This window comes from Eumetopias jubatus, unplaced genomic scaffold (genome assembly GCF_037043125.1).
Source record: "Eumetopias jubatus isolate StellerSeaLion01/CBP00866 unplaced genomic scaffold, mEumJub1_p1.0 scaffold_8, whole genome shotgun sequence".
In the NCBI taxonomy this organism is placed as follows: domain Eukaryota; kingdom Metazoa; phylum Chordata; class Mammalia; order Carnivora; family Otariidae; genus Eumetopias; species Eumetopias jubatus.
The window spans coordinates 139,238,522-139,250,164 of NW_028274814.1; the positions used below are offsets into that span (position 1 = coordinate 139,238,522).

Here is an 11,643-nt window from a genome sequence, read left to right on the forward strand (position 1 = left end):
TAAGAACCAACACCATCATCAGCCAACAGGATCCATCACATTTCTCCAAGAACAATAGAATATCAAGTGACTATGAAACATACACCACTATAGGCTACATCAGTTCAACACGTTCCTTCTGTTCTTAAGTTACTTCACATACTGGGGGATATAGACAGGTTTGTGTGAAACTGGTCAGAGAGAAAGGAATTGGACCAATTCTGATGCCTGAGCCCAGTCTGCAAATGGATATGCTATCCCTCAGAGGGAGGATGGGCTTTCTACTTACAGACCAGTGCATGATGGGACCAGAATCTAAATGGGTGTGTTTCCCAAATTGCAGTGTCAGTTTTTCCAGATGACCAGATTTGTTTGCTTGCTTGTTTTGAAGGTCAAAATATTTTTAGTCATCTGGATTAGCTGCTTTTACAATACATCACATGGTTATTCCCTCTTCACAAATAATGATTTAGAGCAGGGTCAGCAAGCTGCAGGCCAAATCTAGCCAGCTGTCTGCTTTTATAAATAAAGTTTTATTGGCACACAGCCTCATGAATTCATTTACATACTGTCTGTAGCTGCTTTTATGCTAAAACAGCAGAGTTGAGGAATTGTTACCCACAAAGCCTAAAATATTTGCTATCTGGCCTTTAAGAAAATGTTTGGAGGCATGTTTTAGAATAACAAATAAAAGTTAATCTTGAATAACCTCAGAAAAATCACAATGTTTCTGACCATGCTGGGCTACTGCTAAATCAGGGAATCTGATAATAACGGTGGCAAGTGCCCAAGGCAGCACCACAGGAGTGTCTACTCTTTCCGGCATCTGCTAAGACCTCAGAGGCTGAGCGCGTCTTACTACAAGGGCTCTTATGCAAATCTGGAGAGATTCTCTTCTTTTCTGGAGAAGGTAGATAGGATTGCCATTTATTCCCTATTCAGATGTACTGAGATTCCTCCCTATCAGAACATGCAGGTCAGAGCTTTATATAGTCCGACTATCTGCATTACTTGCGGCTTCAGAATGGGGCATTAATAAGACTTCCACGGGTCACCTTGGATGGGCGTTGGGTACGCGGCACTTTAGGATCTGCGGTGTTACTCTTTGGGACTGTGGAGAATTTGTGGGCTTTGCACAAACTAGTCACTCCTGATGGTTTCAAACCCATGCCCTTTCAGAGAAAAGCAAGGGTGCTTAACAACAAACAGAGCAAGAGATCCCTGGACGCTCCTCCCACTGCCCTCCCCTGCAGGGGCCGTGGGACCTGCAATGCCTCATGCCTTCTCCCCTTGCTGCTTGGTGGGGGAGCTCCGGAGAATGGGGACGAGCTGACACTGGAGTCTGCCCTCTGAGAGAATGCAGGGTAGAGAAGACAAACACATTCAAAAATTTAAAAAGCAGAAGTCACAACACAAAGCAGAGAGAAACAGAGCTATACAAAACTCAGAGGAAGAAGGCTGCTGAAGGGCAAAGCCCCAGCAGGGCTGAACCTGGAAGGAGGGTAGGATTCGAACTTGGGACAGGAGGAAAAGCGTCCAGCAGGGAAACTGAGCTGAATCAGAAGGCAGCAGGTGGGGCAGCTACCATGGGGCCAGATCACAGAGGCTGAGTGCAAGCCACGCACCTGCAACAGGACGCCTGTGGGGCTGGCGAGTGGCGTGTGTGGAAGAACTTTCTAGCAGAGCCTCAGTGCCGCTGCACCCTGCGGGCTCCTTCCTGTGCGGGGCCGCTCTAGAAGGGCTCAGGGTGCTCTCCGGACTTCTGATCCCACAACCAGGGTTCAGTCGTCACAGGACTGTTCTGAGGAGGCGACAGAGAAGGAGAAAGATGGAAAGGGGCGGCCCAGAGGCAGGCGGTGGCAGAAGGCATCAGAAGCCGTGTGCGGAGAAGCACGTGCGTGGGGGATGGCGACAAGAGGCGTGCGCCATGACCCGGGGGCAGGCTGCGGGAGAAGCAGAGCCGGCAGGGGGTACCCAGGCCCAGGAGTGAAGCGGAGAAGCCACCGCTGACCGGTCGAGGCTGAGAGGCTGGCCAAATCCAGTGCGGAATCAGGTGTCGTTCGAGACTTGGAACCAAAGCTCAAGAGAAGTCACGAAGCAGAGCAAAAGCCATAGGCCCACATGGTGCTGATACTCTACCCGTGAAGTCAGCCCATGACCCTAAGAGCAAAGAGCGCCTTATTCTGGCCCAATCTACGCGTTCAAGAAACACATGCTGAAGGCAGAAACCGACCACATTCCGTAAGAGAGCCCACATGCCAAAGTCTGGGCTGGTAGAGAAGCAGCAGAAATCGGGCGAGGGGCGAAAGCAAACACGATCGTGGTAGCAGAGTGTCTTAACAAACACACGGACGATGCCCTTCTAAACCGCGAAAGACCCTTCCTAGATACCAGTGTTCTTCCTTGACACAGAGGATCAAACAGGGTCGATGGGTCAAATGATAGACCCTTTTTTAAAAAACACTGTCAAAATATTGCCAGATTAATGTCCCAAACCAGCTTGTCGCAAGCTGCTCCGCTCTCCACGCTGCTTTGGTTTCAGGGTCTCCCCAGACACTCATCACCCATCCTTGAATTGTGTTCTTCTGTCAACAGCCTGTACGTATTCTTTGCAGTGGATTTTTAAAATCAATTTTGTTTTGAGAGAGAGCATCTGTGTGCAGGGAGGGGGGCGGGGCAGAGGGGGGGAGAGAGAGAGAGAATCTTAAGCAGGCTCCACGCCCAGTGCAGAGCCTTATGAGGGGCTAGATCCCATGACCCTGAGAACACGACCTGAGCAGAAATCAAGGGTCAGACACATAACTAACTGTGCCACCTAGGTGCCCCTAAATCCATTTTTCTGTGTCCAAAATGTTTTCTTAATTTTAATCCTTTGACTGTCATATCTGTTGCAAATATCACTCCCATCATCTTTAAAATTATGGAGTCTTACCAAAAAAAACTGTAAGATTTTTATTTATTGAAATAATCTAGATTTTTCTTTTTGTATGGATTCCATCTTGGTTAGTGAGGTCTTCCCATAGTCCAAAATTATCAATTATCCTGTTTTCTTGTACTAATTTATCTTTACATGAAAATCTTCAGTCCATCCAATTCTGATTTTGAGGAACTTTTATATCATCAATAAATAAAAAAGGCATTTGTAGTGTTCATGTAATAAAAGATTGCACAACTGAGAAAAATCACGTCTTAAGACATGAGCTTTCTGGGGGCGCCTGGGTGGCTCAGATGGTTGAGCATCTGCCTTCGGCTCAGGTCATGATCCCAGGGTCCTGGGATCGAGCCCCGCATCGGGCTCCCTGCTTGGCGGGGAGCCTGCTTCTCCCTCTCCCTCTACTGTTCCCTCTACTGTGCTCTCTCACTCTCTCTGTCAAATAAATAAATAAAATCTTAAAAAAAAAAGACATGAGCTTTCTTATGCTAGCTTTCGACTCCTAAATATGCATTCAAGAGAAAAGAAAGCATATGCCCCCAAAAGGACTTGTACACAAATGATCAGTATCTTTATTCATACAGCCAAACACTGGAAATGGTCCTGAAGTCCATCAAGTGAATGGATAAACAAACTGGTTTTCTCATACAATGCAGTATTACTTTGTGACAAGGAAGAACCAACCACTGATACATGATGAATTGCAGAAAGATTAAGTGAGATAAAGAAGCCAGAGACAAGAGCATGTACTGCATGATTGCACTTAGAGGAAATTCTATTAGAGGTCGACTCTATTCCTGGTGGTGGAGCCATGCAGAGACGCAGAGACGGAGGGATGGAGCTCGGGAGAAAGTTCTGGGCTGATCGGAATGTCCTATATTTTGACGGGGCGTTGCTTGGGCAGGTGCATATATTTATCAAAATTCACCAAACTATACCCTTAAAATGTGTGGATTTTACTGCCTGCAAATTATACCTCAGTAACGCTGACTTTATTTTTTGAAGATTTTATCTATTTGAGAGAGAGAGAGATCGCGAGCACGCGTGCCCATGTGCACACACAAGCTGCAGGGAGGGGCAGAGGAAGAGGGACAAACAGACTCCCTGCTGAGCAGGGAGCCTGATGCAGGGCAGGACCTTGGGATCATGACCTGAGCCAACGCCAGACATCAGACAATAAAACTGATGTTAAAAAGTCACGTTTTAAGTGAGTAAATAGTACCCTGGAAAACATTCTGCAGTATATTTCCCTAACTCTTCCTTCATGCATGTTTACATAGGCAAAAACACCAAATAGTATTCACTGCTTAAGGGTGAGACTAAGGGTGAATTCTATGTACCTGCTTTTCTGTGTTTTCTAGATTTTAAATTTTCTGTAAGTTATCTGTGGTTTGCCTACACTTGGCTTGGCACTGCACAGGTGGTGTTAGACACACTGTTTATAAATACAGCCGTGACCTGGCCAAGGAGCTCCCCACCAGCGGTGGGGCATTCCAGGTGGGGCTGGTGGAAGGAAGGGGAGGGCTCTCCTTCGACGGTGGAGCCTGGGCCGCAGTGTCTACCCCCCTCCCCCCTCCCCCCCGGACACACGCACAGACGCACACACCCCTGCCAGCCCCGACCCTAAAAGAACACATCCAGAGTCTGAGGGTATAACGTGATATAGCTACAGTCTGTTTCAAGTTCAGCATGACCCACTTTGAGCCAGGACACCTCTGTGGGGTTTCCTGTTTTCGGTCGGCTTCACTTCCGACCAGGCCGGCACCCAGGGGCACTGGCTCTCACTGCATCTTTAGGGGCAGGGTGGCCCTCTCTGGGACCAGAAAACCCTGCCCCTCCCAATTCCTCGTCCTAACTTGGCTCTCCAACACCGAGCCACGTTCCCGGCACAGTGACCCGCAGAACACAGGCTTGGATTAAAGAACAGCTCCCCTGGGCACATCTTTTGCCTCTGTGAGCAATTCCAGTTTCTGTGTCTGAAAACGGCAGTGATATTCTCGAGACACAGGAGGGTCAGGTGACATAACCCGAGCGGCCGCACCCCGCCCAGTGCACCCAGTGGCCCTGATCCCCTTCTCTGACCCCCTGCTGCGGCATGCCCAACGCACTCCTTCCCCATCTGTCCCTGGGAGCGAACTGAATGAAATGTCCCGTGGGCCAGTCCACGTGGGTGCTGCTAACCCTCCTGATCTCCAGCATGCAATCATGTTCCACGGGCCTGCTTCCTTTTGGGGGTGCCAAGTAATGGGGAAACCCCAAAGAGCTGGTGCAGCCCTCTGCGCCACTCACCGTGCTCTGCACATGCTGGGAAGCACACAGCGTGACGAGAACAGGACCCTTCCGGGAGGAGGCCCACCGGCCCAGGCTGCACAGCCCCCGGCCTCTCCAGGGAGGGAACCAAGCTCTTGGTTGAGAAGCTCTGGCTGAGCCCCCACTGAAGTGCCTCCACGGTGTATAAAAGCCAAACAACCACCATCCCAAGAAAGAGGACTGGCGGCCGTGGCTGTGAGCACCAGCAGAAGCAAGCAGGCCCACAACCCCCTGCGTCTGGTGACCAGAAACCACTGGGAGCCAGCAGAGGGTGCCCACACTGAAAGCAGGCACTGAGGGACTTCCCACCTGGACAACCCACGGGGGTGGGGTGCTGAGGCCCGCAGGAGGCCACACTGCCACTGGCTGGCTTGGGACCCACCAAGCTCGCAGCTGGACCACGGGTCGGGCAGTGACTTAAACTCTCCGTAGCTGAGTCTCCCCAGCAGTAAAGTGTGGGAACAGCTACCCCACAGGGGTCATGTGCGGATAGGACACAGAACAGCAGCAGCATGGCTGCATGGGAGAGCCCCATCCTGGAGCCCTGAGATGGACAGAACAGCTCAAAGCCCTTGGGGCCAGGCCAGGCACCACTCAGCGCAGCGTGAGAGAGCTAGAGCGAGACAGAGGGCCCTGGTGGGTGGTGCGAAGGGGCCCGAGGATGAGATCTGAGGCAAGACATTTCTCCCAAAGGGACCTCAGTAAGATCACACAGGAGTAGACTCTCAGCCACCATGCCACAGACAGGCTCTCTGCAGAAGCCGGAAACCAAGTGCTGGTCTTGGGTTGGAGGCCACCCTTGATCTTGGCCCCGCCTACGTTTCAGCTCTGCCCACCCCTTCTCCAACCTTCTGAGCCTCACATCCTCAGCGTCAGGAAGCTCCTGCAGCACCCTGACCATCCCCAAGGCATCTAAAAGGCATCCCAAACTCTGCCCAGGAGAGAATTCCAACCTCTGCAACACCCACCCCCAATAATTAAAACATTAAGTCCCCAAGTCTCCTGCCGTGACTTCAATGGACTGCAAACCTGGACCATGCTGGACTGCAAACCTGGACCATGCTCTCCTCGCTCAGCTTCTGCATTTTATGCAGACCCTGCCAGCTCACCCCTACTCCTGCCCCTGCCCCGACCGGGTCAGCAGCCTCCCCACTGCACTCCCTTGCACCTACTCGGTTCACTCTGCAGGGATCCTTTAGAAAGGCTGAGCTGGATAAAGCCCTCCTGGGGGCTCCCAAGCACTCACAGGAAAAGAGAAGTCCCACCTCAGCCCCCAGGGATCCATAGGGCCCCATTTCCTCTCCCCCACCTCCTGGCTGGTCTTAGGGCCGTTGCGGTGCTCCCCACCTGCACCACCTCTCCCCTTGTGCATGGTCCCTCCAGGTCTGCAGTCAAATGTGGCCACCTAAGGGAGGGCTGCTGGCTGCCCCTGGACCACAGCCACCTGCCTCCACCTGTCACGGTGTTCTCCTCAGACATACATGTCTCTGCACGTGTACCCCTCTGTCTCCCTTCCAGGGAAAATGATCCATTTCGGCAGGGACTCTGCCATGAGCACTGGGCCAAGGCTAGGATACCACCCACCCTCCCCAACAGGCCCTCTATAAAAACTTGCACAAGACGAATGAATGAAGTGAAACACGCCCACACTGGTCAGCCCGGGGCTTCCTCTGCCTTGGAAGCCTCTTCCCTTCCCCACTGTCCAACCCCCCCCTTGGGCAATTCTCCTCCCTCCACCCCAGGATCAAAGGACATCTCCTTCATCAGCCTCCTCCCACCCCTCTGCCAGCAGACAGCTCTGCCCAGGAGCCCCTGGCCCCTTCTCCTTGGGGAGAGAATGTCCCTTGGGCCGGGTGTGTCCCCCTTTCCATTTTTACCCAAATTACACTTCTTCGAGTCCGGAGGGCCTCTGAAGGTCATGTGTCCAGCCTGTTGTACCAAAATCAACTCCCCACGGCCCCCGCCCCCCCAGCACATCCCAGACGGAAGGTCGAGAGCCCCTCGCTCCTCTTTACAACAGGAATCCCCTACCCTGCAGGCTGCCTCTCGGTTTGGGGCCCCCGCTAAAGAAAAGCGTCCGTACTTGGTTTAAACCGAAACCGAGTGCAGGGCGCCCGCACCCCTCGGCATCCATCCGTGACCAATCCCATCCAGAAGGTGCCCTTCAGGTCCCCGGGGGCCGGTCTGCGCGATGCAGCGGCGACCAGGCGACACCGCCCGGCCCGAGCCTCGCCCGCCCGGGGCGCATCCGCGCAGGGGACCGCGGGCGCCGGATCTCCGGCCCTCCCCGCCCGCACCGCCCCGACTCGCCCTTTGTCACCGGGTTCCCGGAGCGCACACACCCCCCGCCCCCGGGTGCCGGGCCGCGTCCGTGCCCCCTCCCCGGCTCCCCGGCTCCCCGGCCGAGCCCGCGAGCCGCGGCCACACTCACCCGCGCCGGGGGCGCCGGCTCCGGGCCCCGGACTCCGCCACCAGCGCAGCAGCGCCCGCGCGGGGTCCAGGCTCACGGCGCAGCGCTGCCGCTTCACCCACAGCACCGAGCGCAGCGGCTCCGCCGCCCCCATCGCCCGCCGGCGCCGCCTGCTCGGCCGGGCGCGGCACGGGGCGGGGGCGCGGGGCGCCGGCGCGGACGCCGAGGGGCGCGGGACCGTTAGCTGCCCCCAGAGCCCGGGCGGCGGCGGCGGCGGCGGCGGCGGCGGCGGCGGCGGCGGCGGCGGCGGCGGCGGCGGCGCGGGGCGGGCGGGGCGCGCGGGGCGGGCGGGGCGGGCGGCGCTGCGTCACCCCGTACGCAGGGCGGCCGCGGGGGACGCGGAGGGGGCCGGCGCGGGGGTGGGGTTGAGGAGGGGGCCGGAGCGCGAGCGGGGCGGGGGAGGGGGGCCGGGAGCGGCAGGGCTGGGGGCGACCGAGGAGGGGCCGGCTGGGGGGAGACAAGGGGGCGGGCGTGGGACCCAGGAGGGGGCTCTAGGGGTGCGAGGAGGGGACAGGAGTCGGGCCGCGCGGACCCGGGGCGCTGTCCCGGGATCGTCCTGAGGGCGCAGGCCCAGGAGGGGGTGGCCTCCCCTCGCCCCTGGTCTTAGGGACCGGGTCACAGTTGCCGGGCCTGGAGCTCAGTAAGGCCTCCTTGGTGGGTCGTAATGACAGGTGGTGTCGGGGTGGCAGGTGGCCCAGAAATGCTGCCTGGGCGGTCTGCGGGGGTGGCGGGCAGGCCCGGCCCTCCAGGTGGGCGAGGGGCACCTATGCCAATCCAGGTGCGGCGCCGATGGGCGGCTAGATGTCCTCTCCAGAGCTGGGCTGGCCCTGCCTGCGTCTCAGAAGTAAGCTCGAAGGCCTGGACAGGCACCCATAGCCGATGCGAGCCCCATTGCCCACCGCCCCCAAACTACCATAGGGTCCTCTGCTTACAGGCCCCGGGGCGGGGGGGGCAGGTGCCGCCCTCCCCACGTTGCTGAGGGGAGCAGTTTTAGGCACTGGGGACTCAGCAAGGAAGGGATGGGACAAGCATTGGAAGCGGGCAGTCTGGGTTAAGGGGCCCCCTGTGCCCTGCACACCCAGGCTGAAGAGAGATTTGCCCCTGAAGAGGCATGTCGTGCTCACAGGGCTATCAGCGTCCAGCTGTCCTTTACTGCCTACTGGACTATGTGTCCTGCCTGGGTTGGGGACTTCAGAGAGCAGCTAGGGGTCCCAGAGCCCCTGCAACCCCTACCCCAGGCACTCATGGCCAGCCTGAGGGGAGGGGGGTGCCTGCGGGCTGGTGGCGGGGAAGGCTTGCTGGAGGAGGTCTTCCTCCTAGGGGCCTGGGATCAAGCAAGGGGGGGGGCACAGGCAGCTGAACCCTCCCCTCCTGAGTCGGCCCAAGGAGAGGGAGGTGCTGTTCTGACTCCTGTGCCCCAGATTCTTTTCCTCATCAGAGGCCCAGTTCAGCCATATGGGGGCCTTCCCTGACCTCCCAGCTAAATGGACCATGGCAGCCCACCCCAGCAGGGCTCCAGCCCTGCACTCAGAGCATGTCTGCCCCTCCCCACCCAGCTCCAGGAGGACATGGACATGTCTATCCTGTAGCTCTCACGCTGAAAATAGTCCCAGTGCATAGGAAGCACTCCAGTACTTGGCCCATGACTGCATCTGTCCCCGATTTATCAATGAAGAAGCTGCAGCTCAGGGAAGCTGAGTAACTTGTCTAAAGGCACAGGGCTCAGAAGTGACAGAGGTCCAACTGCAGGGGCCCAAGTGAGCCATCTGCCTCCCCCTCAGCTCTCCCTGCCCAGCCCTGCTTCTCCGTGACTCCTCCCGCAGGAACCTCCCCTGCAGATGGCAGAAGGGCGGGCCCCATGCCTGTGCTTGGCACTGGGTAGCCACAAATACAGGCCTTACCCTACCAGCTCCCTGCGATGCACTCCTCACCAGGAGTCCAGCCCCTGTTCAGGCGTGGTGCAGGGAGAGAGAGGAGAGGGCAGAAGGCTGGGTGTGAGTCCGAACCCCGCCCTCGGGCAAGCCATCCCTGATCTCCAGCCCAGGGGGGGAGGACAAAGGAAGGCCTGCCCTGCCTCCCTCCCACGGCTGGGCTGGTGTTCTGAGGCCCGGGAAGTGTGGGTACAAAACTTCCTTGGAAGTCTTGCGTCAGCGCCTGCCGGGGGCTGGTTTCAGCACTGCAGCATGGAGAAGGAGCATGGCAGGAAAGTGCGGGTGGGGGGGCAGGGCCTCAGAAATGCCAGCCTCCCTGCCGGGGCGCCTCCTGTGGTTTCCCTGGGCTTGGCTCCTTCTGCCCCTCCCAGGTTATTCATCTAGAGATCCTTTAATGCCGCACAGCAGCTCATAAAGGCTATAGCCGGAGTGGGAACCCAGAAAGGACTCACACCCCACCTCTGTGGGGGAGACCGTAGCGTCAATGCCAAAGCACTGATGAGGCCGCAAGGAGGGAGCTCAGGTGTGGTGGCTGCACTTGGAGGCAGAGCCTTCAAAGAAGCGGTTAAGGTAGAATGAGGGTGGATGGGCGGGCCGTAACCCGATCGGACCGGTGTGTTTACGACAGGAGATTTGGACACACAGAGAGACCAGGAGAGGGTCAAGCATATGAAGAGGCAGTGAGAGGGGAGCGGTCTCTAAGCCAAGGTGGGAGACCCCAGCAGAAACCAGCATGCCAGCACTTTGACCTTGCCTCCAAACTAGAACTGTGAGAAAATAAGCCTCTCTTGTTTAAGCCACGTGGACTGGGGTGGCTTGCGGCCTCAGTGGAGTAATACAGTGGCCTTCCACACTGGGGGGGCCTGTGGCTCCAGGCCTGGCCGAGGAGGGGCCTGGCCAATGCAGGGCCCCTCACATATGCTCAGGGGAAGAAGGAAATGAAATACAGGCCACGCTGTCAGGCCGTGTGCTTCCTGCAGCTGGCTGGATGGGGAGAGGGTTGGGGCGGGGGGTGTCAAACCCTATCCGAGCACACTGCCAGGACCCTGCTGTGTGCCAAGCGTTGGTGGGGGCTTCAGGGGCTAGCTGTGAAGGCAACAAGCAGAACAGCCAACACGAGCCTCCAAAAGGCCAGGGCGACCCAGCCCTCTGTACTCAGGCTGAGCTCGCAGCTCCCGTGATGGCTGCCCGGCCGCCTCACTCACCTCTGTCCTGGCAGCCATGCCTTTCTAATGCTGGGCCTTGGCCAAATGCCCTTCCCGTAAGTTCTGCCTGGGAAACCTCCACTCAGCTTCTCCTGCACCCCACATCCCTCTTTTAGTGCCACGGAGACCCCAGGCAGCTCACCCCATGAGGCTTGCATCAGGCTGCCCCGTGTATGGCCCCAGTCCCACCTGGGGTGCTGCAGTGTTGGTGCCCCAGCCTGTGCCTGGCCCGGCGTGTGCACAGCTAACCCCAGCCCTCCGCAGGGGCTAGACATGCCCCGGATGCCAGCTAAGCCAGAGCGCACGAACTCAGCCAGCAGCCCGGAGCTCGAATCGGTCAGACTCTGCCCTGCCACCTGCCCCTGCCCCATGGCCAGTCTGCAGGCTTGGGCTGCAGCCCAAATCTGGCCAGCTTGTCTAGGCCAGACATCCTGCCCAGCAGGGGCCCACACGCACTCCCCTGTGCCGAGATCCTATCTAGGCCCACAGCATTGCCACCCAACGCCCATGAGGATTCCGCCCACCGGGTCGTCCGTGCCTGAGACCTGCTGACCCCTCCTGGCCACCAGCAAGGACCTGGCACCGGCCGCACCTCCTAGCACTATCTCCTCTGTGGCCTCCGACCTACTTTGCTTGTGTCCCAGGAGCTCGCGGACGTGTTTACTGGGATGGCCGTCTGCTTATCTCTCCAGGCTTCCTTCCCATGAAGTCAGCCATACGACCTGATGCCAGCACAATGTTGGGTGGGGTGGGGAGACACCTGCCCGCATGCACACTGGCTGCCAGGAATGCCGCCCTCTGCCCTCCACCGTGGAG

General features: G+C 57.6%; 1 protein-coding gene across 3 annotated transcripts in view; it reads right to left on the reverse strand.

Annotated features, from left to right (window-relative positions):
• The window catches only part of CERK (ceramide kinase), a 38,774-nt gene extending 30,979 nt beyond the window's left edge, over positions 1 to 7,795 (reverse strand). For 2 of the 3 annotated variants that reach the window (XM_088025413.1, XM_088025412.1), the window contains exon 1: positions 5,201 to 5,414. In XM_088025413.1, the coding sequence (XP_087881539.1) occupies positions 5,201 to 5,387 (187 nt within the window). In that variant the 5' untranslated portion in view covers positions 5,388 to 5,414. Of the gene's footprint in view, positions 1 to 5,200; positions 5,415 to 7,652 lie in introns of those variants that run through there. The other variant, XM_028115641.2, reaches the window with a different exon arrangement.
• Positions 7,796 to 11,643: the final 3,848 nt, after the last annotated feature.